Source organism: Talpa occidentalis, unplaced genomic scaffold (genome assembly GCF_014898055.3).
Source record: "Talpa occidentalis isolate TD23 unplaced genomic scaffold, MPIMG_talOcc4v2.1 talOcc4.5, whole genome shotgun sequence".
Classification (NCBI taxonomy): domain Eukaryota; kingdom Metazoa; phylum Chordata; class Mammalia; order Eulipotyphla; family Talpidae; genus Talpa; species Talpa occidentalis.
In genome coordinates this window covers 96,977,270-97,003,339 of record NW_023604861.1, presented here as the reverse complement: position 1 = coordinate 97,003,339, position 26,070 = coordinate 96,977,270, and the positions used below count along the sequence as shown (strand labels likewise).

General features: G+C 48.6%; 1 protein-coding gene across 1 annotated transcript in view; it reads left to right on the top strand.

Moving 5' to 3' along the window:
* The first annotated feature begins 1,267 nt into the window (after positions 1 to 1,267).
* The window catches only part of FBLN7 (fibulin 7), a 38,405-nt gene continuing 13,602 nt past the window's right edge, over positions 1,268 to 26,070 (top strand). Inside the window, exons 1-3 of the mRNA XM_037527821.2 lie at positions 1,268 to 1,420; positions 16,138 to 16,297; positions 21,642 to 21,812. Coding sequence (XP_037383718.1) covers positions 1,346 to 1,420; positions 16,138 to 16,297; positions 21,642 to 21,812 — 406 coding nt within the window. The 5' untranslated portion in view covers positions 1,268 to 1,345. The remainder of the gene's footprint in view (positions 1,421 to 16,137; positions 16,298 to 21,641; positions 21,813 to 26,070) is intronic.

The window sequence follows — 26,070 nt, the reverse complement described above, 5'->3', positions numbered from 1 at the left end:
ACAGTTCCTGCCTGCGGCTGCAATCTTCCAAGTTCATTCCCTGATATCTGATTGGGCACTAACAAGTGAAATTCAGAAAAGGAAATATATCTTTGAAACTTCATCAGACTTGATGTGCACCAGGACATCTGCAGTATAGCCTTCTGAAAACTTTCTAGTTAGAAAGGAAATATTTTCCAGGAGCCTGAGTCAGCCCTTCCCAGCCTGTTTCCCACCGAATTTCAGCAGACCATGCAACACTCCGAAAACCCTGCCTCCCTGTTAAACTGAGTTTCTCCTTCCACTTGGGAAGCAGAAGGCTGTAAAATTAGGTCTGTAGGTTGTGTGTTCTTGTCTCCCAACAGCATTATTTGAAAAGATGCTGGTCTTATGGAGAATTTAGTTTAACTTATGTCAAGTTTATGAAGCCTATCTCCTGGGCCTCCCTGGTGGCACAAGGGGTTACGACGCAACCTATGAAGCTATCTGCAGCCTCTGCAGCATGAGTTCAATCCCCAACCGGCCAGGGAGCTACCCCCATGGCGCGGCAGACCTCCCCTGACTCACCCACTGCTCCCCTCAGCAGTGTATTTCGTCAGTCTGCCTGTTCTGTTCCCCGCTCTGTCTCTGGTGAATCCTCTCTCTCTCACACACACACACCCTCTTGCCTGTACCCCAGTTCTTGTATGCATAAATAAATAAATCTTTTTAAAAAATGAAGCCTATCTCCTGGCCAAACTGATCCTGGTGTCTGAGGAAGTTGGCCTTGCGTGGGTTTCTAAGTAAGATGGATCTGGATTGGACTCCCGGCTCTACCACGTGTTGCTTGCTACGTGATGTGAGCCTCAGTTTCCCCAGCCGGGAAAGGGGCCGGTCAGAAGCGTCCCAGCCCAGCCCAGGTGGACCCCGAGGCTCCAGTAGATGCCGGGTACCGGCCGAGCTGCCCCGGTTGCCCTTCCCTGAGAGGGCCCTAAGGATGCCTCGGCCTCTCGCCCGGCCTCTTCGGGGAGCGCGGGTTGGGCGCGCTCCCAGGCGCATTCCTGGCCGGGCAGCCCCTCCTCCTTGGCCTTAGCCAAGGGGCTGGCGCCTCCCGGCCTCGCCGGAGCTGTCTCGTGCGGCGGCTGCGGACGCTCGTGGGCGCGGGTGGTCCAAAGCCTGCGCGCCGCGCACCTGGACCCACGCGGCGCCTCGGGAGCGGAGCCGCCGGCGCCCGCGCACTCCCGCCTCCCGCCGGCCGGAGCCGCTCCTGGGCGCGGAGGAGCCCGGCACCCTGCAGGGGCGGCGCGGCACCCGCTGGGGCAAACTCGGCAGGAAAGGCAGACGAAGTTATTTCCCCTTCCCAAGCAGAAAGGTTCCGATTGGCAAGATGGTGCCCAGCTGTCCCCGCGCGCTCTTCCTTCTGCTGCTGCTCCTCGCCTGCCCCGAATCGCGGGCTTCCCAGGTCAGTGTCCTGCCACTCTCATCTGTCGGGGCTGCAGGGGGAAGCGACGCCGAGGCCGGAGGACCTGGGCTCGCCACATTCCACGGCAGTGGGTTGAGGCTGGGGGGCTTGGAGAGATTCTGGGCCAGCGTTCCATTTTCAGAGATGCGATCCCCCATCTGTCCTATCAGACGCATCTCCCGCCGGGTTTCTGGGAAGACCCGGGAGCAGTTTGTGTAAAAGCATCTGTCCGCTGGGGAGAAGGCGCCACGTGAGAAGCGCCGGCTGGACGAGGATTACCTTGGCATTTATGAGACTTCTGTCTTGCCTGGGTCTCCATCAGAGCTCCCTGTCACCCAAGTACTCCGAGAACGTCCCAGCTCTCCAACCTCCGACATTTAAATTGCTCACTGAAATGTTTCTTACCACTACCAATTTTTAAACGGGCTAGGACTTTGCATTTTGTAACGTGTCCCAGGCAGAGGTGGGCGGGAGGTTTCTCGAGTGTTCCCATCCGGAGTCTATGAGACTACATTTGCTTTCCCACACATACAGGCTGTTTAGTTTTCTTGTCCGTGCCCTTTGGCATTTGTTGGAGTCCTACTGCATTTATTTATTTGACCATTAAGAACGGGTGGTTAAAATTAAGATAAGAATGCTGATAAAAATGCCTCCTTCCAAAGGTGGAATTGGAATTATAGAGAATGAGGGTTCAGTAACCTCTAGATTAGCTCTGGCAGCCAAAGACCCCTGTCTCTGGGATGGGTGTGGGCTGTGGACTGAGTGAGCAGGTACCCCAACAATAGGTCCTCAGCTGCAAAAGTGTAAACACTAAGGGAAGCAGGCCTGCAGGAGCTTACTGAGAGCCTGATGAGGGCTAGGTTCTTGCTAAGCATCTTTCAGGCAGTTCATTCTTGGAGCAGTTCATTGAGATTTGAATTATTGCCATACCATTTTGCAGATGCAGAAACTGAGGCCTAGGGAGATTGTGACTTACTCAAAGTCATGCAGCCAGGAAGAAATGGAATAAATTTGGTCTCTCTTGGGCTCCAGACTTTCCTCTTCCCCACAAACACTAGTCCATGGACTAAATTCCCACACCATGCAGGTCTCCTTGGCCTGCAGGTCTCCTTGGCCACCTAGAAATCTGGGTTTCAGGAAAGGATTCCAGGCAGGACCAACCTGGTTCAAACTACCCCATGGGTGATGTTTGTGAAGAAGTGGTGAGGTGTAGAAGTGAAACTGAAGGAAGCTATTCAGCCATCTGGTAACAGAGGCCTAGCCTGAGGCAGGAATTAATCCACCCAACCGGAAGAAGGGGCACCCACCCACACTGCAAATTACAAAACAATACAAAACCTCAGACCCAGAGTCTAACTGAAGCACAAGGGGTTAGGTAGGTGCATCCCCAAGCCATCCAAAGCCAATGGAGGGGGCAGGGTAGAAAGGATGTGGAGGAGCCCTACACTGTCAGTGTCTGCTTTACTGGGCTAACTGTCTCTCAAGGTTACCTGGAAAACAGGTGAGACCTCTGCAGCCTCAGATGTTGGCAACTGCTGCAGAGGCAGAAACAGGAACTCTCTCAGACACTGTTCCTGGAAGATCTGGGTTCACTCTCTGCCCTGCCATATCCAGTCTTTCTCAAATTCCTTATCCTCTGAACTTCAGTTTCTTTACCTCAAAAGCCCTGTCTCACTGGCCTTTGTGAGGGGAAGGGAGCCAAAGAATAGCCCTAGAAGTTGATCTGGAAATGCTAGTGATACTTTCGTGCATAGAAAGTCCTATGAGGTTGGGGGCTTCTCCTGACCAGCTCGAAAGAGGTCTCAGTATCCCGTGCATGCTGAACCCCTCTTTACATGGCTCCTCTTTGGATCTTTGCTCAAATAAACACCTCTTTGCAGAGGGCTTCCCAACCCACTCTAAATAGGTCCCCTCCCGGGCCTACCTGGTAGCGCAAAGGGTTAAGACGCAACCTATGAAGCAGTCTGCAGCCTCTGCAGCACGAGTTCGATCCCTGGCCTTGCCAGGGAGCAGCCCACATGGCTCAGCAGACCTCTCCTGTCTTGCCCGTTGCTCCCCTCAGCGGTATATTTCAGTCAGTCTACCTGTTCTGCTCCCCACTCTGTCTCTGGTGAATCCTCTCATTCCCTACATCTCTGCCTGTACCCCAGCTCTTGTATGCATAAATGAATAAATCTTAAATAAATAAATAAATAAATAAATAAATAGGTCTCCTCCCTCCCCCCTTGTGTTTTCCATTATGTTCCTCTAAAGGACTATGGCATAGGATTGATGACGTTTGGGACAATTATTTTGGCAGGTTTGGGGTTTATTGTCTGTCTTCCTATTACAGGGCAGGGTGAGGGGCACCCCTCAAATCTGCCTGCTCTAATTAGGTTCTGCCATCTGCCACATCAACACAAAACATATGAGACTTTAATGAAAAGGAACTTTTTTTTTTTTTTTTAAAGATTTATTATTTATTTATTTATTTATTTTTATTTGTACAAGCACTGGGTACAGTCAGAAGCGCGGGAGGGTGAGAGAATTCACCAGAGCCAGAGCGGGGAGCAGAGCAGGCAGAAGGACCGAAGTACACTGCTGAGGGGAGCAGCGGGCGGCAGGAGAGGTCTGCGCGCCATGTGGGACCCTCCTCCGGTGGCCGGGGAGCAGCCGGGGATCGAACCGGCGCTGCAGAGACTGTGGTCAGCTTCGCAACCCAGCGCTCAACCGCTGCGCCACCGGGGAGGCCCCAATGAAAAGGAACTTTAATACAATTAGTAAACAATACAGGAAAGGCAAAAAATACAGTTTCTAAACCAAGCACCCAAAGATACCCGTCCCCTCGTGAGTAAAAGTTCACCCAAGCAGGATTGGCCCAGAACAAGCCCCAAAAAGCCTACCATAAGTCTAAAGATCTTCCAGTGGGGACCCACAGAAAAGGATCAGAAGCAACCAGACAAGTCTGGAAGGAAAAGAGCAAAATCAAAATCAAGATAAAAGCTGCCATTGTCACCAACCCATGGGTCTCACCCACATCTGTGTCACCCCGTCCACGACCAAAAGGCATGTGTAGTTTCTTCACGTGTCTCTCTGCTCCATGTGCCTCCTCCAGGCTCCATTCTGCTTCCACCTTCCTCTGTCTCCTCTGCAGCTTCTTCTCTCCCTGCTCAGCTCCACCCTCGTTTTGGGTGGGGCAGGAAACCTGGAACCTCCCCCTTTCCTGGGGACCACCCTGTTACATTCCCACTACAAGGTGCCAGGGACAGGGCCCACATCTGGACTTAGTACCCAGGGACCTGCTCTAGTAGGAGTTCAGAGGAATGAATGGAGCTGGGGCATACTGGGCTGGTCTCACTCAGCAGGGTGGGGCTGAGCAGTCTCTGGGCCGGCCTTGCCTGCACAACAGATCACCTGGCCAGCTTCTTTCTAGAAATCTTGATGCTTGCCTCAGCCCAGAAATCCTGACTCAGTGGGTCTGGATTGGAGCTCAGATATCAGTCTTTTTTTTAAAATTGTCCCTGGTAACTCTAATCAAGCAGATTCCTTAGATGTAGGAGGACTCCAGCTTTCAGAATTAAAAAGCCGTGGGCCTAGGGGAGGGCGGAGGGCAGGGGAATTCACAGTGGACACAAGATTGGGCTCTTGAGAACCTGAGGTGACCATGGACCCAAAATTTACCTGAGCTGAACACGGTATGGGCCCTGGGCCTCCTGACCCCAGCAGTAAGATCTGTTGGCTGGTAGAAACTCAGCAAGTGTTTAGAAAATAAAGCTAAATGGGACTATGTCTTGCACAGAGGAGATGATGGACAGACAGCAACCCAGAGACCCCTAGGCAGAAGCAGTGAGATTTTCTCGTGGCAGCACCCACGGTCCTGTCTGGGATTCCTCTGTTTACCAGTGACTTTGGTAGCAGAGCAAGGGAAATATGAAGAATGTGTATTTGTGTGTGTATGTGTGTGTGCACACAGGTGTGTATAGGTCTGTGTGCTGGTGCTTATGATTGTGACCGTGTGCATGCATGTGTATGAATGTTGCATGGTGATGTGTGTGTGTATGTGTGTGTGCACACAGGTGTGTACAGGTCTGTGTGCTGGTGCTTATGATTGTGACCGTGTGCATGTATGTGTGTGAATGTTGCATGGCGATGTGTGTGTGTGTGTGTGCACTCTACAGGGGAGTAGGAGGTCTCTCTCAGCAAAGATCTGGAGCAATGATCTTGTGGGGACAGGCAATCGCCCTCTCTCTCCTGCCATCCTCCAGCCTTTCCTCTTGTTTCCCTCTTATCGGCACATCTGTCCTGAGGCACTTTGCAGCTTTTGGTGATGGAGAGCAGGTGGTTGTGGGGAAGGAGGGAAGGTTGAGCAGAGTGGGGTTCCCACCAGTAGGCACCCTTTCTCAATACTGCTGTCCACTCTGTAGCCTTCCCACCGGAAGAGAAACAGTCCTGCTGGGGAGACAAGAAAGGGAGAACACTTTAAAAATCCCTATACCTCACCCTCTTCCTTCTATAGTGCCTCTGGCTGAACAGGAAAGGCAGGCTCTTAGCCTCCTCCTGAGTGTGGGGTGGAGGTACTATGGTTTTTCAGAAGGATTCCCCCTCCCTCGAGTTTCTCCTTGTGACCTGAGGTCACAATGTTCCACATTCCGCCATCAGAGCTTCATTTTTTTGGTTGCCTCCTCCCATTTGACACATTGCTTTTCACAGTTTAATTTTAAAAATATTTTATATTTTCATGATTTTAGTCATAAAACTATGTTCTACATGTGATAACCATATCCTACAGTCAGGATACAGAACAGTTCCACCATCCCCAAAATGACCTTTTGAAATTCATGCCCTCTACCCACTTTAATCTCTGCCAGCTCTGAGCTACCCTTCATTACTTGCACTTCGTCCTCTCCATAATTTCATATAAATGGAATTTTAAAAGTTCATGAGCTTTGAGTCCGACTTCTTTAAACTGGCAAATGCATTTAGGATTCTTCCATGTTGTTTTGGGTGTGTGTCATTCCTTTTTATTGCTGCATAATATTCCATTGTGTTAGCAATTACAGTTTATCCATTCACCCCTTGAACTGAATAACACCCATGGTGTCATTTCCAGTGTTTAGTCATTTATGATTAGAGTGGCTTTAAACATTTCCATACAGTTTTTGTGTGAGTGCAAATATTCATTTCTCTTGTGTAAATATCAGGGAATTGGATTGCTTCTTGCCTCAATTCATTCACATATCATTTATAGTTGCTTTCAGTGCTCAGTTGCACTGTTCAGTAGTAGCAACAGAGACCTGTGGGTTTGCCAGTGTCTGTGCTATAGTTTTCTTTACTGTCTTTGCCTGGTTTTGTTATCTGGGCTTCATAAAATGAAACATAAAATATTCCCTTCTCTTTTGTTTCCTGAAGGAGATTGTGTGGAATTGATGTTAGTTCTTCTTGGAATGTTTAGTAAAATTTACCATTGAAATCATATGGGACTAAGGTTTCTTTTCTGGAAGGTTTTTGACTATGAATTCAATTTCTTTGATAGTTACAGAGCTCTTTAGGTTAGCCTTTTTTCCTTTGGGTGATTTCTGGTAGTTTATGACTTTTAAGAAATTAGTTCACATATAACTAAAGTCATCCATTATTTGTCTTTCTCTTTCACTTTTTTTTTTAATTTTATAGAGGCATGTTTATTTATTTATTTGTTTGTTTGTTTGTTTGTTTGTTTTGTTTATACAAGCACTGGGTACACTCAGAAGCGCGGGAGGGTGAGAGAATTCACCAGAGCCAGAGCGGGGAGCAGAGCAGGCAGAAGGACCGAAGTACACTGCTGAGGGGAGCAGCGGGCGGCAGGAGAGGTCTGCGCGCCATGTGGGACCCTCCTCTGGTGGCCGGGGAGCAGCTGGGGATCGAACTGGCGCCGCAGAGGCTGCGGGCAGGTTCACAACCCAGCGCTCAACCGCTGCGCCACCGGGGAGGCCCTCTCTTTCACTTTTGCTAAGAGACTTATTTCACCTAGCATAATCACCATCCAGTCCATAACAGTCCATCCCTGTTGTGGCAAAAGGCAAGATTCCAGCATTTTTATAGCTGAGTAGTATTCCATTGTGTATATATATGCCACATCTTCTTTACCCAATCTTTACCCAAAACAAAACATAAACAAATCCTTAGATTCTGACAACAAAATGGAGGTAACCAGAGGGATAGAAGATGGGAGGTGTTTGGAACACATAGAAGGGGATCAACTGGATAGTGGTGGTTGTGGTGGTGTGGTGTTTACATCTATAGGGATGTGAAGTTGTACTCCTAAACTTACATAGTGCTGTTAACCAATGGTGTCTCCATTTAAAAAATGAGAAGAAATTGGTCCATAGTCCTCTCTCTCTAAGACAACAGTTTTTAAGTACCCTGAAGAGCACTCTGCATTTCTAAATGATGGATCTTCTGCAATAGCAGATTAATGCTTTGTTCTGCTGTTCACTGCACAGCCAAATAGTCTACTATGATTAACTTCCTTTTTGTACAGCCTTTTAGTTTTCTTGAAGTTTTTTCTCTTTGCCCTCATCTCTGTAAGCATGATTGCTGCTGTCAGCTGCTTTTCCCTGGAGCCTGAACCCTTAATCCTGCTGTGGCCTTGCAGCTGCCCAGGGACTTCTGCCTGGGCTGAAGATTACGTGTTCTAGATCGTTTGTCATCCTCTTTCCTGGCTTTCTCTCAGGAGAATGAGCTTTCAATTCTCTATGGTTAAGCATTCCCAAATCCCTTTCCTACTATAGATGTTACCCTTTTTCTCCACTAAAACTTTTAAGCAGCCAGCTGTGGCATCCCTATCCCTGCAGCTGGGGACTCAGGTGCTCCCAGAGAAGTGGCAGTGAGGCCGCAGGTAGGAGAAAAGCCAAGGAAGGAGAGAGAGGGGGAACAATGACCTCATCCAACATCCCTCCTGTCCGAGGGGGGTTGGGGTGAGAGGATTCCAGACCTAGGCTTTGGTCTGAGAGTGAATGGGGTGATGAAGGGTGGGAGAATGAAAACCCAGGCGTCTTCCTTCCTAGGATGGTATGGTCGGCTTAGCTGCCAATTCAGATCGATTCCCTGGGTCTGCCTAGAGTCTTGGTAGAGGTGGACTGTTGGTCACTGAAGCTCAGCCTGAAAGGATTGCATGGTCAATTAGGGGCATCTGCCATGGTGGCTGCCCTGGGGGCATTTGCCAGCCCTGCTGTAGGGATTTTCACACACTAGCCCTTGTATTATACAAATACATGGAGACAAGCTGAAGGTACGGGGATATGTGAATTATTCAGATCTAAAATGGGGTATTCCATAACACAAAGTGGTGCCTCAGTGACCTACGATGAGCCTGGCCTGGGAACAAAGCAGACAAGGACCTGCCTGTGGTTTTGAAAGAGCAGCTCTGGATCTGGAGTTGGCAGAGCAGGGTGGCAATCTGAGCCGGACTGTTCACTCATCCGTGGACGGGCCAGCTGGGTCTGGCTGGTGTAGTGTGGCCCATCTGGTGTGTCTGGCTCTGCCCCACATGGCCTCTCAGCTTCCAGGGAGCTCACAGACCTTCTCACATGGTGGTGGAGGTGGCGGCGATCCAAGACTGAGCACAAGACTTCTTGAGACACAGCCTGAGAACCAGGGCAGCACTTCCACTGGACTCTGCTGGCCACAGCAAGTCAGGAGACCAGCCCATATCCAGAAGTGGAAAAGCAGAGGTTCCTTTTGATGAGAAGAATTGGCAGTTTCCTTCACATTGTGTGGGTGTGGGGAAGGATAAGGACTATGGTTATTTCTGCAAACTTTCCACCCTAGTGGCCCAGAGATTCCTCCTCCCTCGTCCCCAACCTGTGTTTACACAGCTGGGTGGAGTCAGCATGAGGACAGGTGTCAGGGAGGCCTTCATGGCACCTTTTGCTTTCTTGAGCAGGAAAGAGACTCAAGTCCTGTCTTGGGCAGTCCTGATTAGAGAGAAGAATGGAGGCCCTTTTGCTCGTGGGGGCAGCTTCTGACACTTGGAACACTGAGCAGTGAGTGTTGAGGGTAAGACATGGGCAGCGAGGAAGGTGTGGCTGAGTAGCACAGTGGTTTCTCAAATTGCCCTGAAGTCTTTCAACTAGAACCCCATGCCCTCCCAGGCCACTCACCCTGGAGGGCCCTGTTTCATGCCAACTTGATTCTGGGCAGACCAAGTCAGAGGCCTATGAAGCTGCTCCTTTTGCTAGGTGGACACTGGCCCTCCCTCCACATGCCAGGACAGTTCTGCCTCCCAGATCCCCCAGGAGGAGTGATCATCTCATTGTTGTTAGAGGCCTGATTGTCTGGGCCTCTCTCCTGATCCATAGGGACAGTGGTGGGTTTCCTGGTCTTCTGCCAACCTTCCCACAAATCAGATGACAAATAGCTGAAATAGGGTGCCATGTTGGAGGGAGGCTAGGAGACTATTCCACACTAAGTGGGCATGTAAGGACTCTCTGAGGAGGGAGCTTCAAAGTGAAAGTGGAAAGATAGGAGCCCAACCTTTAAGGAGCTGGGACAGATCTCCTATACAGAGGTAACAGCCAGTGCAAAGATCCTGGGGTGGAAATGAATTGCTAAGGTGTGTGGAGAAACACAGAGGAGGTTCAACTATTGAGCCCAGTTGAGAGAAGGCACCCACTCTAGCCATAGTTGGGGTAGGTAGGGCTCCATTACACAGGGCTCTGTGCGCAGAAGAGTGGTCTCTCCAAGATGTCTATATTCATATTCTCGAAACCTGTGACACTTACCTTGAGTTTCAGCCAGTGACATCCATGTCAGATTTCTGGCCCTAGGACTATAAAAGAATAAACATGTGTTGCTATAAGCTGCCAGGTTGATGTTGATTTGTTATAGAAGCAAAAGAAAATTAACACACCCTGTCAGCTCCATGGTGCGGAGTTTGCATTTGTCCTCATGGGTGAGGTCTCATCAGTGGGGCTTACGTAAGGAAGTGATGCAGTCTGCTCCTCATCTCTGTTATTAGGAAGCATAGGTTGTAAGGGAACAAGTGAGGACACAGGGAGAATGGGGGAGACACATGTGCCATGGTCCCCCCGGATCCTTTCTGTCTCTTTGTTGTCTTCTTGCCCAGACACACTTGGGATTTTTCTCTAGAGTGTAGTAAAATCTGAAAGCATGCCACATATTTGATATAACCTTCATGACCATCCAGGTTAGCTACTCTCAGAATAAAGACTCAAAGACTCTGAATTTCACCCATGACCAATTCCCAAGACCCCAGCAGCTATTCTCTCTCCCTCTTGATTTGCCCATGCTACTGACCAGCACCAGGCCTGCTCCCCAACCTGACCGCTTTCCTCCACCTTCTCCACCTCCTCAGAGTTAACTGCCTGTGAGTATGGAGGGGGGAGCGGGAATGGACTGAGAAGAGTCGCTAATAAACTGGAGCCTTCTTTGAGCCCCTCATCATGGTAACTGTGGACTAAACACGCTTTCCAAGTGGATGGGCAATGCATGATGTAGCCCCACCATCTACCCACCAGGTGACCTTAACCTCAGTTTCTCTAGCTGTAAATCCTGCCTGCCTAATACAACTGTCAGCAGGTCTAAATGAGATAAAGATGGTTCTGATTTCTATGGCAGTTTCTGGTACAGAGTACGGTGCTTGGTAAAAATTAGAGGAGTAATGAGTCAATGAGTGAATGAGGAGATGATGCAGTATGTTAAATTTCTCCTCCTTCTTTGCTCTATTTTCTAAACCATCTTTCTCTTCCTATAGGACATTGGGTTAAATCTCAAAAGGAAACCAGAAAAACATGGTCATGTCTGCAACTAGGTCTTCAAGCAGCTGGGGGAAGGGCCGAGCACCAGGCAGATTCCCACAGGGGATTGCAGTTGGTCAGGTGGCTGTGTGTGTGTGTGTGTGTGTGAGAGAGAGAGAGCGAGAGAGAGAGAGAGAGAGAGAATGTGTGTTTAAGAGCGAGAGTGAGAACAAGAGAGAGAGACAGAGAGAGACAGAGAGAGAGAACTCAGCTCCCCACTGGACTGGGCTCCAGGGGAGATGCTTGTTGAAGATAATATGATGCTGTTAAAGCACAGCAAAGTCTGCAGGTGTATGTGGCAACTGGACAACAGTCAGCTGGGCAGCTAACCAGTGGGAGAATAAGGCAGGTTTGGGTAGTAAGACTAAGTGTACTCTGGGCTCACACCTACTCCATTCATTTTTTGGTTGGTTATTTGTTGGTTGGTTCATTCAAACGGCCATCTGGTGTATGCTCAGATCTTATACTCAGTGGAGAGCATTTCAAGTTGTCTATGAAACTTGTTTGCTGCCCTCAGGCATACAACATGGCCAGGACAGAGGTGTCCAGAAGTGGACGTCAGCTCAGTGAAGGCTGCTGCGAAGAGGAGGAGTCAGGAGATGGTTGAGGCAGGGCTTGTGGTGGCCCAGTCACCCAGTCTCATCAGGGCCTGGAGAAGGGGCACTGGAGGTTAAATCCTGTATATGTCACTCTGAACAAGTAACTTTGGTACCCACACCCTGCGTTTGTCCTTGTTACTGTGTGAAGTGTGGTGGTGGCAGCTCTAGGCTCCCATTGTTGTCACTGCTCCCATGACTGATTTAAAAAATAGACAGAAAGGAGGCTGGTGGTGTAAAAGTAGAATTATGGCTAGCCAGCATGGTAAATGCCCCCAAATACTCAGCACAGGGGGCTCAAAGCCTCAAAGTGAGACCCCAGGTGGAGGGCTGTGATGGTTAATTTTTTTAAAAAGATTTATTTATTTTTGCATACAAGAACTGGTACAGGCCAGAGGTGTGGAGGGTGAGAGGATTCACCAGAGATGTGTGGGGAACAGAACAGGCAGACTGACTGAAATACACTGCTGAGGGGATCAGCAGGCATGTCAGGAGAGGTCTGCTGCGCCATGTGGGTTGCTCCCTGTCTGGCCGGAGATCGAACTCGTGCTGCAGTGACTGCGGACAGCTTCATAGGTTGCATCTCAACCCCTTGCGCCACCAGGGAGGCCCCAAGTGATGGTTAATTTTATGTGGCTGACCATGGTATCCAGATATTTGGGTAAATATTAGTCTGGATGTTGCTGAGTGGGTATTTTTTTTTTAACATTAATTAGCATTAAATTGGTAGACTTAGAAAAGCAGAGCGCCATGTTATAGCTGCTGCCAAAAGGTTGGGTACCCAAGAAGGGAGCAATTCTGCCTCCAGACTGCCTTTGGACTTGAGCACAATGTCCTCTCATCCCTTGTTCTCCTGTCCTACAGATTTTCACTTGCCAGACCCAAAACTGTATGAGCCGCTTCCTTAAAATAAATCTGTCTCTCATTCCTCTCTCTCCATAGGATGTGTCCATATGCAGTAGACAGCCTATTGGTTCTATTTCTCTAGAGAACTCTGACTAATACAAGATTGCTGGGTAACTCCCCCCAAGAAGAATTCTCACTTCCCCCAGAAGCATCCATTTTCTCTGCTCTTCTGTGAGGGTGCTGGTTAGAGGTCACTGGGATGAGAGAAGTCAGGGTTATAATCTGCCTCCGACTTGGTCTAAAATTAAAATAACTTCTGGAGGAAAAAACATGCACGGATCTGACATGACTCAGATGCCAAGGGCTTCAGACCTTGGCCAGCAGGCACACATTTGGCAAGTGTGCTTGGTCCCTTCCTAGACCTAAAGGCATCAAAACATCTGTGTTCCCATTAGCAAAGTGCTGACCTGACACATAGCTGCGGCTTGGGAGGAACTAGAGCGAGAGATGGCCCCTCCAAGGACCAAAGGGTAACTCATGGCCACCTGGACTGGCCTCAGGCTCATCGTCACCTACGGGGCTCTCAGAAATAGCCACTGTGCCAAGAGAGCCACTACGCAGGACTTCGAGCCTGGACACAGGAGAACAAAGGCCTCAAGGACACCCCTGTGGGCCCCCCACATCCCTGGAGCTTCACTCCTGCCTTTTGGTGTCTTGAGAGTAGCTCTGGGTCTTGAACGTCATTTATAAATTGAGCCCAAACAACAAGGAGGCCGGGGTGGGATGGGAGGGGTCAGGCCTGCCGGGTTCTGCAGGGGGATGAGTGAACTGGAGGGACACATATCATCTTTGTTTATCTTTAATCCAGTTTGAGTTGATTTTTATGCATGGTCTAAGATTAGAGTCTGGTTTCATTCTTTTGTTGATGGCTGTCCATTTCCCCAACCCATTTATTGAAGAGACTATCCTTCCCCACTGTACATTCTTGACTCCTTTGTTGGAAATCAATTGACCATGAATGCATGGGTTTATTTCTAGACTCACAAACATCTTCTTTGTATGATACTGTGTTCTGTTACCATCACCCAGCAAGGTCAGAGACAGGGATGGGCCAAGGCTTCCCAACCTTTCCTCAACAAATGCCCCCACCGCCTGTCCCTCTTCCTTCCTGCCTGGCATGCAGCCTGAGTGTGCTTGGACTTGAAGGTTCTCAGTTGTGACTGGCAAGATGAACACATCTTCCTTCTCTCTAATGAGCCTTGGAGGGGCAGGTGGCTGATGCTGGTTGTCCTTGACTTGGGTGCTAAGCAGGAAGTGCCTTGAAGCAGAGGACACTTGTGTCTGGACAGAGGAACAATGAGAACTAGAGACACTGGGCTGCTCAATGACCAAGTGATCTGGGCCCCATTCCTTCCATAATGCTCCCCTTCTTTCTGTACTTACTGGTGCCTCCATATATGCTCCCCTTCCCTCCATACATGCTCTCTGGGAGCCCTGTGTCACCGATACCAGGTTCCTAGGGAGGGGAATCTCCTCTTCCCTCTTTAAAACTTAGCCTTTTTGTGTACCCAGGGCAACTGTAGCTCTGCAAACCCTCTCCCTGATGTCTGGGCCAGGGCTTGTTGCAAAGGGAGGCAGCAGTTGCCTGTCTCAGTATGGTGAAGGATGTTTCATCCCTGTTCTTTCCCCACTTCCTGTCTCCTCTGTCTATGCCTCCCAACCTAATATTTGTACAGGAGATAGATATCTACTCCTGTGGGATCTTTGGCTTGGACCATAGAATTATCAGTCCATAGTGCAAATCAGCAAGACCATTCACCACGCGGGTGTGTGAACAAATGAGACAAGGCATAAGACAGTCTCATGGGGCACCATGGCTTGTGGGGGATACAGGAGCACTGGAATTGGAGTTGGCAGAGCTCCCACCTGGCTCTACAGCTCAGGTCCTAAGCCCCATGATTTGGGGCAGGTTGCTGGACTGTCAGGTTCTCTATTGTCATCCATGAAATAGAGACAACCCAGGCCTTCTTCGCAGGGCTACTGCCAGCCAGGTACTCTTTAAGATATCTTTGCATATGGGAAGACCATCTCAAATGTAATTACATATAAGTATCTATAAAAGCATTTCTCTCCCCCTTTTTTAAAAAAAGGAGGGGATGTGGGTGTGGGAAATGAATTCTGGGTGGGATCTCGGTGCAGCACTGGGCAGGTAATGGATTGTGGGAGGTCACTGCCCGGGTGCCCCGGAAACTGCGTGGGAAGGACCGCAACGGGGGAGGAAGAAGGAAAGCAAACAAAACTTCTCTTCCCAGCAATTGCATTTGGGGCTGGGCCCAGTCAGGCCCTGGTTAGGGTGGCAGCCAAGGAACCCCCATGGATTAATGAGTTCCAGGGGCAACTGGGGATTCAGCTTTGTCAAAAGCGTCCATTGAATCAGGCCAGTGAGTCATCTGTTTGGTGCGATCTCCAAGGTGCAGGGCCTGGCAGCCTCCCTGGGAGAGCGGTGGTAGCTGTGTTTCCACCCTGGTGGCAGCCTTCCACCGGTGAGGCCGGAAGCCACCCAGTCTGCAGAGGTCACGTGCCTCCCTGCCACCCCACTGGTTTTTAGAAGATTTTAAGATTTGTAAAACTAATACCAGTTGCACATAGAAAAAATAAGTATGAAGATAAGAGTAAAGAAAAAGTAGTCATAAGTCTATCCCTAGAGGTAACTACCAGTACCTTCTTAATGTTCTCCCTTCTTCCATACAGATCATGAGTCAGGTAAGAAAAGGCCATGATGAGGTCGCTCACAACCCCTGAGGACTCCCCACAGCCAGGGTCCTATCACTGCCCACTGTAGGCTCCCCTCTCCACTCCTCATATTCTGCCTCTTACAGGCTATCGAGACTCATCACTAAGCCTGATGCAGAGTGTTGCTCTAAGTTAGGCTTTATCGTGGAAGCAGGAGTCTCCTTGTTCTGTTTTTAAAGCTTTTTCAAAAATCACCAGAACTGGGCATTGCCTTTTAGTGAATACTTCTTTAACACTATTAAGATTTTTTTCTTATTTGCCCTGTTACACTTTTTAAAGTAGGAATCATTAGATATCCCTGTTTGGCCTGTTTTGTGTATTTCAGCATCCCTCTGCTTTTAAAAATGTCCAACTTGCAAGAAAGAAGAGGTTCCCCAAGGCCCAGGTATCCCAGCATTCAATTGAGAGAATCAGGAGCGTCTTGTGCAGTAAGCAGACTGAATGCAAGACTCTTTGGTCCCCGTGTCCAGAGTCCTCAGTTCTTTCTGCCTTCACTGTGGAAGTGGGAGTTTTATTTTGTTTGAGAGGTGAACTGGGGCAACCATATGTGGGACCATACATCTGGTGACCTTACTCGACAAATGTCACCATCTGGAAGGAAGGCTGGGGCGGTGAACACCTTATGAGTTCACTCTTACATCGTGGGCCCCCGATGGAGCACATGGGACTGAACCAGAGAGGGTGATGCATGTGGTTTTTCTCTCCCCAGAACTGCCTGAGCAAGCAGCAGCTCCTCACAGCCATCCGCCAGCTGCAGCAGCTGCTCAAGGGCCAGGAGACCCGCTTCGCTGAGGGCATACGCAACATGAAGAGCCGCCTGGCTGCGCTGCAGAGCTCTGTGAACCGAGTGGGCCCAGATGCCCCCCCAGGTGGGTGCTGAGTCAACACGCTGGAGCCACGGGGCACACAGACCCTTCCTTGTGGCCTTTCTCCCCGTTCTGAGCTGCCCATGTGGGGGATACAGGAGCACTGGAATTGGAGTTGGCAGAGCTCCCACCTGGCTCTACAGCTCAGGTCCTAAGCCCCATGATTTGGGGCAGGTTGCTGGACTGTCAGGTTCTATATTGTCATCCATGAAATAGAGACAACCCAGGCCTTCTTTGTAGGGTTACTGCCAGCCAGGTACTCTTTAAGATATCTTTGCGTATGGGAAGACCATCTCAAATGTAATTACATATAAGTATCTATGAAAGCATTTCTCTCCCCCTTTTTTAAAAAAAGGAGGGGATGTGGGTGTGTGGGTGTGGGAAATGAATTCTGGGTGGGATCTCGGTGCAGCACTGGGCAGGTAATGGATTGTGGGAGGTCCTATGCCTTTCCCTGCCTCATCTTCCATCTGGGGCCCATTTTTTAACAGTTTGGTGGGGAGGGGTGCACTGTATTAAAAAGGCATCTACCAGCTCTCCTTTCCCCATCTGAACATTGTGCATTTTCCCTTAGACCTTTTCATTCCAGGCTGAGGAACGCTCATGTCTGCATGTTATCCTTACAGAACTGTTGAAAGGCCCCACTTTGGGGGCCAACGCTGCTTCTTCCTTCCCCATTCCCTGCCCAGGTAGACTAGTTGGCTCCAGGTTGTTTTTGTTTTTGTGTTTGTTTTTTTTTTCCATATAATAGATAACTTTTTTTTTTTAAGATTTATTTATTTATGCATACAAGAGCTGTAGTACAGGCCAGAGGTGCAGGGGCAGGGAGGTGAGAGGACTCACCAGAGACAGAGCGGGGAACAGAACAAGCAGACTGACTGAAATACACTGCTGAGGGGAGCAACAAGCGAGAAAGGAGAGGTCTGCTTCGCCATGTGGGTTGCTCCCTGGCTGGCAGGGGATTGAACTCGTGCTGCAGAGGCTGTGGATTGCTTCATAGTATGGTGCTTAACCCCTTGCGCCACCAGGGAGGCCCCAATAGATTACTTCTTAGAGCAGTTTTAAGTTTACAGCAAAGTTGAGCAGAAGGCACAGAGAGTTCCACATATAATCTCCTTGAACACACACCGTCCCCCTGGATCAACATTCTAAGCCAGCGTGGCCTGCCTGGTATAGCCCAGGGCCTGACATTGGCTTCGGATTTTCAGGCATAAGAATGACTCCCCCATTAGTGCCTGAAGGGTGGGAGGGTAGGGAAGCTGGGGGCAAGATCTGTTTGTCTAGTGGGGTTACAGACTCCTCCCCACCCCCAAACTCCCTCTCCTGAGGATGACTCCGAGGACCCTCGGTGCTTTTCCTGGCTGTCCCTGCAACTGCTGGCTCATTGTCAAGGCCCAGAGATGGACGCTGCACGTCCCCCAGCCAATCCCTGGTGGGATGGAGTTGGGGTGGGGTTGGGTCCTGCTGGCTCTAAGCCATAAGCCCACAGAGCAGCTGATGGCATGTAGTCATGTTAAGATGAAGTTTGCCAGGAAGGCATTGGATTTCCCACCTTCTCAGAGATTTGGTAGCAAATCCAGTATCTGAGCACCAAGTTGACTGTTTCTCTTGGCACCACTGTTGCGGAACTAGACTTAGCCACCAAAGTGCCTCAAGCTTTCCAGGGTGCTGTGAGGGCCCAGCCCTCTGTGAGACTCATTATTCCAAGATGCGGCAGGACATCCTTTATGCTTCAGATAGGGAAACTGGGGCCAAGAGAAATGAGTTAGAAGTAGTAGGCCCCAGATCTGGTGAATTTCTTTTTTCTGATAGAGGCTCAAGTTCACAGATCCTTTCTGTCTTCACGGGATCAGAGGTGTCTATAATCCCTGGGAGTCTGACAGAAGAACCTGCAGGAGATAAATTATAAAACTGCCCTGCTTGGGCCTCCCCGGTGGTGCAGCGGTTGAGCGCTGGGTTGTGAATGTGCCCTCAGCCTCTGCAGCACCGGTTCGATCCCCGGCCACAGGGTGAGGGTCCCACATGACGCGCAGACCTCTCCTGCCGCCTGCTGCCCTCCCTCAGCAGTGTACTTCGTCCATCTGCCTGTTCTGCTCCCTGCTGTGGCTCTGGTGAATTCTCTCACCCTCCCGCGCTTCTGACTGTGCCCAGTGCTTGTATAAATAAATAAATAAATCTTTTAAAATAAAACAAACAAACAAAAACTGCCCTGCTTGAGTTAATTGAGATAATTTATAAAACTGCCCTGTCTACTCTAGTAGACAGAAAGGTAGCTATTTCTAATTACAGTCTCATCCCCAGCTTCAGGGTCTGTCTTCCCTGAACCATGTGAGATTATTAGAAGTGACCAATTCTCTTTTTGAAAAAATTGTCACCATGTACTGTATCTCTCATGTGTTGTATGTGGGGCAGGCAGCTACCAAGTTTCCCATTGCCATGTGCTGGGGTGGGGGTTGGGAACTGCACCTGTGCCTAGGTGAAGCCAGAGATTGCCCCATAGTAATTGCAGATAGTTAAAAAAAAAAAAAAAAAAAAATCTTTTGCTTTTTTTTTTAAATGACATTTGCTGGAGATCATGAAGAATACTTCTTCATCCTGGAAAATTGGCCTTCCTTTTTCGGACTTCTCTGTAAAGTATCTTCATCCTATCTCCCCAGCTTTTCTTTCCTACAGCTTTGGGGCTCATGCAGGCAGTTTCACTCCATTCGTGTTCCCAAATTGCTGGGATTACTTAAGTGCTGATCTCATTCCTTATACATTGACCTCACTCCGGAAGGTGCGAGGAGCTCCCCTGTGGCCCTGGAGACTCACCAGGACGTGGTCATGGCAAAATGAGCCCACCAGGAAGTATGTCCTCCCACTGGACAGAAGCCTTTGGCTCCCACTGAGGAAGTGACTGCCAATTAAATCAAGTAGTTGATTTTTAATTAATCTGCATCCATTCATTAATTCTACCACCATTTATAAACACATCCTTTGTGCCAGAACTGTCTGAGGTAGTGAGGTATGATTTACCTGTGAGTTGCCCCAGCAGGTAGTTTTTCTTCTTTGAAGATTCTTAATTTTTTTCACCCTTGGAGAGACCCAACGTCTTTCCCCTCAAAGCATTTTCAATCCTGTTCAGCACAATAAAGCAGTAATTTTTTAAAAGCGCTATCAAGTCATGTATTTATAGGGACTGAGGCAGCAATCTGGGAGTGCCCAAGACTAGGAGGTGAGGTCACACTTCCTTCTCACACCGCTTTTACCCCTGCATGCCAAAAAGACCACAATGCAGCCACGGTCAGTTGTCCCCCAATAACCAAAGAGCATTGAGAGCACTCAGAGAGGGGGTGGGCTCCTGCCTTGCTCCCCAAGCCAGGCTGCCATGGCTGCCCCGGGAAGAACACGGGTGGGATTTGGGGCCAGAGTCACAGTGCTTTGCTGCTGCCCTTGGGAACCCAAAGGACCCATGGGGTGTGGGGCTCCTCCACATCAACACGTGGGCTGGTGTTCTGTCATGGTGGATGCCATGACACTGGCACCACTATAGCCTACACAGAGCAATAATTTCATGTTCATCTGTTTAAAACCCTAGCAGTATTTCTACAAATGACACTTAGAAATTATTTTAAAGTGTTTTTAGAAATGGTTCTGAATTTCCAACTAAGCTAAATGCAAATCCAGCCTGTGGACACTTTCTCATTAAATAAGGGTGCCAAGCACCCCCTTGCGGCAGGTAACAGCGCACCACTGTCCTGCAGAGAATCCAGCTGCTTCTGCCTTCACGGCACAACCAGGGCTCAAACCATCCCTCTCCAATCCCAGCTCCCACCCTGGTCTGACCCACCCTCATCATGCCCTGGGGCGCTGTGAGCTCACACCTGACACCACAAGCTCAAGCTGCAGCCAGAGCGGTGCTGTCAGCTTTTAAGTCTGTCACTCCATGACTCTGTTCAAACCTTTCCACAGCCCCACCCACTGCAGCCCAGGTCTCCTTGACATTCCCCAGACACCACTTCAGGACCTTTGCACCTGCATGTTCCCCCTGCCCTCCCCAGATCATCTGTGTGGTTATGCCATCACTTTCTTCAACCCTTTGCACCAGTGAAGCCTACCCTGACCACCCTATTCACAATTGTACCCCTCCCCTGGCATCCCCAGCTCTGTTCCCTACTTTCATTTCTACACGACACTACCATTCTCTCAGACTCTGCCATTTGCTTATTGATCGTGTTATCAATTGTCTCCAGTGATAGAGGGTTCTAACTTCCCGAGTGCCTGATTTTGTCTGTTTTGGCCCCTGATGTACCCCAGGCATCTAATATAGTGCCTAGCACATAGTAAGAACTCAATAAATACTTCTGATTTTATTTGTGTGTCACATATTATTTGTTGGGCAATTACTAAGTGCCCGGCTTGTGGCAGGGACATGAGACCAGGCACCCTGCCCTCTCAAGTTCCATTCTGAGAGAGAAGACTGACAACACGCATGGGAACAAACATGTCAGTAAGGTAACTTTCATGGTTACAAATGGTAAGAAGGAAGCCAAGTGAGCTGGGGGTGGAGGTTTCAGCTAAGCAGGGTGTCAGAGAACACATTGGGAGATGAGGTCTCAAGTGGAGACCCAAATGAGTGAGAAAGAGCCAGAGATAAGATGCTCCAAGGAGGGCCACCCTGGTGGCGCAGGCGGTTGAGCCCAGCGCTGTGAAGCTGTCCGCAGCATCTGCAGTGCCGGTTCAATCCCCACCGCCTTCCGAGCAACCCACTTGGCGAGCAGACCTCTGCTGTCGCGCTCGCTGCTCCCCTCAGCAGTGTATTTCGTCAGTCTGCCTGCTCTGTTCCCCGCTCTGTCTCTGGTGAGTCCTCTCGCCCTCCTGCGCATCTGGCCTGCACCCAGGTTCTTTATAAATACAATAAATCTTTAAAAAAAAAAAAAAAAAAGAGGCTTCAGGGAAAGAACATCCCAGGCAGAGAGAAGAGTAAAAGCCCAGGGCTGGAGGTGAGGTGAGATTGAGTCTGGTCTGATCAGGAGATGAAGGAAACCCTGTGTGGCCGGAGCTCCTGGAAAGCAGAGCGAGTGGGAAGGTGAGACGCACCTGCAGGGGGCCCTTGCTCTGACCTCCCCTGTTTTGAAGTCCTGCGAACAACACCTAGTGTCTCTGAGTCATGGTCTCCTCAGTTTCACTAAGCGGGTATCCTATTACCCATGCCGAAGAGTATTTGAGGATTCTGTGAGCCATTGCTTCTATAGTGCCCGGCCCAGGGCACACTGGAGTAGGCACTCAATAGAGGGCCCTTAAAGGTGGGAACCTTGTAATGAGAGTGATGTCTAAACTGCTGTGCTCCTTCTCTTTCTCCTTACAGTTTCCTGCCCTGCCCTGAATGCTCCTCCTGATGGCAGAAAGTTTGGAAGCAAGTACTTAGTGGATCACGAAGTCCATTTTACCTGCAACCCTGGGTTCCGGCTGGTTGGGCCCAGCAGTGTGGTGTGTCTTCCCAATGGCACCTGGACAGGGGAGCAGCCCCAATGTAAAGGTACGGCCCCTCATCCCCAGGGATGTTCAGGGTAGGAAAGGTAATTCTTAGGGACACATTCTGCCTGATGCCCTGACCACTCTTCAGTCCCAGAACTGCAGCCAATGTGTCTGATGACACCTCTGCACAGGCCTGGGCTGCTCCCTATCCACATGAGCTTACCAAACCCTCACAATTCCATCTTGTTTTGCATATGGGGAAACTGAGGCATGAAGCAGTGAAGGAACTTTTCCAAGGCTATGCAGCTAAGGGCAGGATGTGTTGATTCATACCTGGACATCCTGGCTGCAATGTCTATGTCCCTCAATACCTCTATTCACTCTCGGTGATGACTGGCTCTTATTGACCTTGGGACAAGAAACCTTTTGTGAGGTGTGGAGAGTGACAAGAAGGAGGTACTTTGGAGAAATGTTCTTCATGGCTGCTCGTTCTGTTGTACAGTGCCTGTGTTGACACACCTCGGCAGGAATTTATTTGATTAATAGATGCTATCTCCAGTGAGAATCTCAAAGGGATTGTCTAGAGGGAGAATAGTGCTGCTCTCTGCTATTTAGTGACCAATTGTGACATATGGCATGACATAGACTGGAAATCAGCAATCCAGTAAATCCTACCTCCACTCCCTTGGTCCCAGAGTGGTTCTGGATATTATCACCCACTACTGCATGCATCCATTTCATGTTCCAAATCAACAGTCTTGAAGTTGCCATATATTGAGACCACAGGGGGGAATAATTTCTTAATTACAGGGGATTCATTTCAGGACCCAAAGTGTCAGTGAAAACTTTGGCAGCACTTTAATAACTTCCCCGCACCCAGCCCCCAGTCAATTGCTTGGAAAGATGATGAACCCAACTTGGCATAAAGGGAAATTACACATAATTACACCATTAAAAAAAAAAGCCCAGTGGGCAGAGGATGGTTCCAGAACTCCGCAATGGAAAACAGCCATTTGGTTTCCTGAATTATTTCCCTTTTTTCTTTCTTTTTCTGAAAGGCATGTTTTTCAAACTTTCTGAAATGGGGGAACCACAAGCCATAGGACTTGTCCCTTTGACAATATGAGTAACCAAAGAAAAAATTTGAGAAAAGTAAATGCCTTTGTCCCTTACCACCATTTTGGGAAAAAGGAGTTGTTTTTTCGTCAGTCACTTTTTCAAACCTTCATACATTTGCTCAACTGATTTTCATTAGCACCAGCTATGCATTGTGCTGGGGGCCAGGGATTCAATGCTGAACCTAAGAGACACTGTGCAGCTTCATGCTCATATTCCGGAGGCAAGCAAAACAGGTAGCCAAATACAAAGGTAAATGAGTTGACCTTTCGGGTCAATGCTTTGAGGCGAAGTTATCTAACAAGGGATTAAGAATAAATACCGTGGATATGAGGAATAGTCAAAGGTCTCTCTAAGACAATGACAATGATGCTGAGGATAAACGGAACCTAGTCACGTGACCAGCAGGTAAATGGGCAGCATGGGGAAGATGCCATTCTAGGAAGGAGTAACATGTGAAAAGGCCCCAAAGAAGGGGAGAATTTGGCGTGCTTGAGGAAATGAAAAATAAGTTATAAAACCTTGTCGTAGGAGAAATGTGTGAACAGAGAGTGAGCAAGGGAAGTAGAGACACACACAGGTCAGCCTGTAGCCAGGAAGGCTGTGCAGGCAGTGAGATTTTAGTTGCAGTACCTGGTGATTTGTTGCTGTGCAGAGAATGAATTGGAGGTAAAATGGGAGTCAGGAAACCACCACTGGAGAAGTTCAGGGAAGAGAGATGGCAGGGGAGAGTGAAAGTAAATTTAGAGCTAGAGTTGGTGGGACTTGCTGCTATCCCACATGGGCTATGATGGAGGAAGGGAAATCAAGGCTGCAAGATGTATGATGTCTTTGGAGGAGTGAAGACCTAGAGACATACATAGATTTCTTTTTAAACAATCCCTGAGTGGGTCATTGATCAGAATCCTACTTAAGTAAAGTTAAATGTTAAGTTAAAATGCTTATGGGACATACTAGTAGAGATCCATTTATTCAACCCATGGAGACATGAGTTGTACATATCTAGTTATCGATTCCAGAACAGCAAATACAGTGTACCCATTACCAATCCCAGGGGGGACTCTGGATACTTCTGCCCCTGCATCTTGTTATCTTAGTGGCTAAAGAAAACACGCTGCAGTCAGAGACTGGATGGGATAACCCTTTTACTCACAAAGGGAAGAGACAGCAAGATCAGCATCAGCAGTGGCTGTTGGTCCTTCACGGCCAGTGGGGCTCCCGCAGCAGGCAATGCACGACAGTTCACCTACATGTATGCCTCTCCTGCAGCAGTGGAAGACCCCAACTTCCATGGAGTCTATTGAAATATTGAAAGCTGCAGGCATGCTGGAGGGCCATTGACACACACATAAGCAGAACGAAGAGCACAAGACAGGAAAAGATTTCTAAGAAAGACCGTGTAGATATTTATCTCCTGATAAGGAAGCGTTCCAGGCCCAGGCCCATTCTTATTAAGTAGAAGTCAAAAGACAGCACGCAAGAGTTTGTCTTTCCCAACAGAGCTGTCAGGCGGATGGTTGGAAGTAAGGTCTGGAGCTCAAGGGTGAAGGCAGGGCCAGAGATACGCAGTGGGGAACTATTAGCACAGAGATAGTATATAAATTCATGGAAGTGATAAGAGTAGCAAGAGGAGAGGCTAGGGCCTCCCCGGTGGTGCAGCGGTTGAGCGCTGGGTTGCGAAGCTGCCCGCAGCCTCTGAAGCGCCGGTTTGATCCCCAGCTGCTCCCGGCCACCAGAGAAGGGCGCGCAGACCTCTCCTGCCGCCCGCTGCTCCCCTCAGCAGTGTACTTCGGTCCTTCTGCCTGCTCTGCTTCCCGCTCTGGCTCTGGTGAATTCTCTCACCCTCCCGCGCTTCTGACTGTACCCAGTGCTTGTATAAATAAATAAATAAATCTTTAAAAAAAAAAAGAGGAGAGGCTAGAGATAGAAAAGAAGTGACTGAGGATAGAGACCCAAAGGGCGCTGCAGTTTGCAGCAACATGGATGAAGCAAGAGGGATCATGCTCAGTGAAATAAGTCAGAAAGAAAAAGAAAAATACCGGATGGTCTCACTCATAGCAGGAATTTAGAAAACCTAAATAAGAGACCAGGAAAAAGACAAATTAATACAAAGAAAATATCAAAATCAACAAGCAACTATAAACCAGAGACACACTTGGTGGGGAGTGGCGGGGAGAGGAAGGATTAGGGTCAAAATAAAGGGGGGTGTGCAATTGTATGGGGAATATAACCAAAATGAAAATGCATACATTGTGCAAAAATGAAAAATGATGTAAGAATTATATAAAATAAAATATTAAAAAAAATAAATGGAAGAGAGCAAAGGAGACAGAAGAGGCCCAGTGGTGAGCCACAGGGGGCCGGGCACAGCATCGGTTTGCATGTTTCCAAGTTTATTTTAGTCAGGCTAGAGGACAGCTCCACTTCACACATCTTTTGGCCTTTCCTCGGAGAACTTTAAGAAAGGATTTGATTAGAAAAAGCTTCCTTTCATATAGCAGTCACTTAATAGTTACTGAGTGATTAGCTGGCTGATGTATCCAATGATTGAATGAATGAGAGATTATGGTTAAAGACAATGAATTTCCTTTCAGACTTTTACCTAAGCATATATATGCAAATATTACATATTCAGCATCATCTGTGTTGTGTTAATTAACATAAGCAAATCTCACTTAACTCTTCTTTCCACTATTTCATTTTTTTGTTTTTTTATTATTTTTTTATTTTTATATTCCCCATACAATTGCACCCCCCTTATTTTGACCCCAATCCCTTCTTTCCCTGCCCCCCCCCATAGTGTGTCTCTGGTTTATAGTTGTTAAATGTAACTTGAATGGGGCTTCTCTGGTGACTCAGGGGTTAAAGACACAGCACTGTCAGGCTGTGCCAGCCACTGCAGCATGAGTTTGATCCCCAGCTAGGGAGGGACCTACATGGCACAGCAGACCTCTTCTGTCTCACCTGCTACTCCCCTCAGCTGTATATTTCAGTCAATCTGCCTGTTCTGCTCCCCACTCTGTCTCTGGTGAGTCCTCTCACGCCCCGCACCTCTGGCCTTTACTCTAGTTCTTATATGCATAAATAAATCAATCTTTAAAAAATAAATAAATAAATGTAAATTGAATGATATGAGGCACTTCCTCAGAAAGACTAGTCTATACTTATTTAGTCATTTCTCTACTGTTTCCAGATTTTTGCAA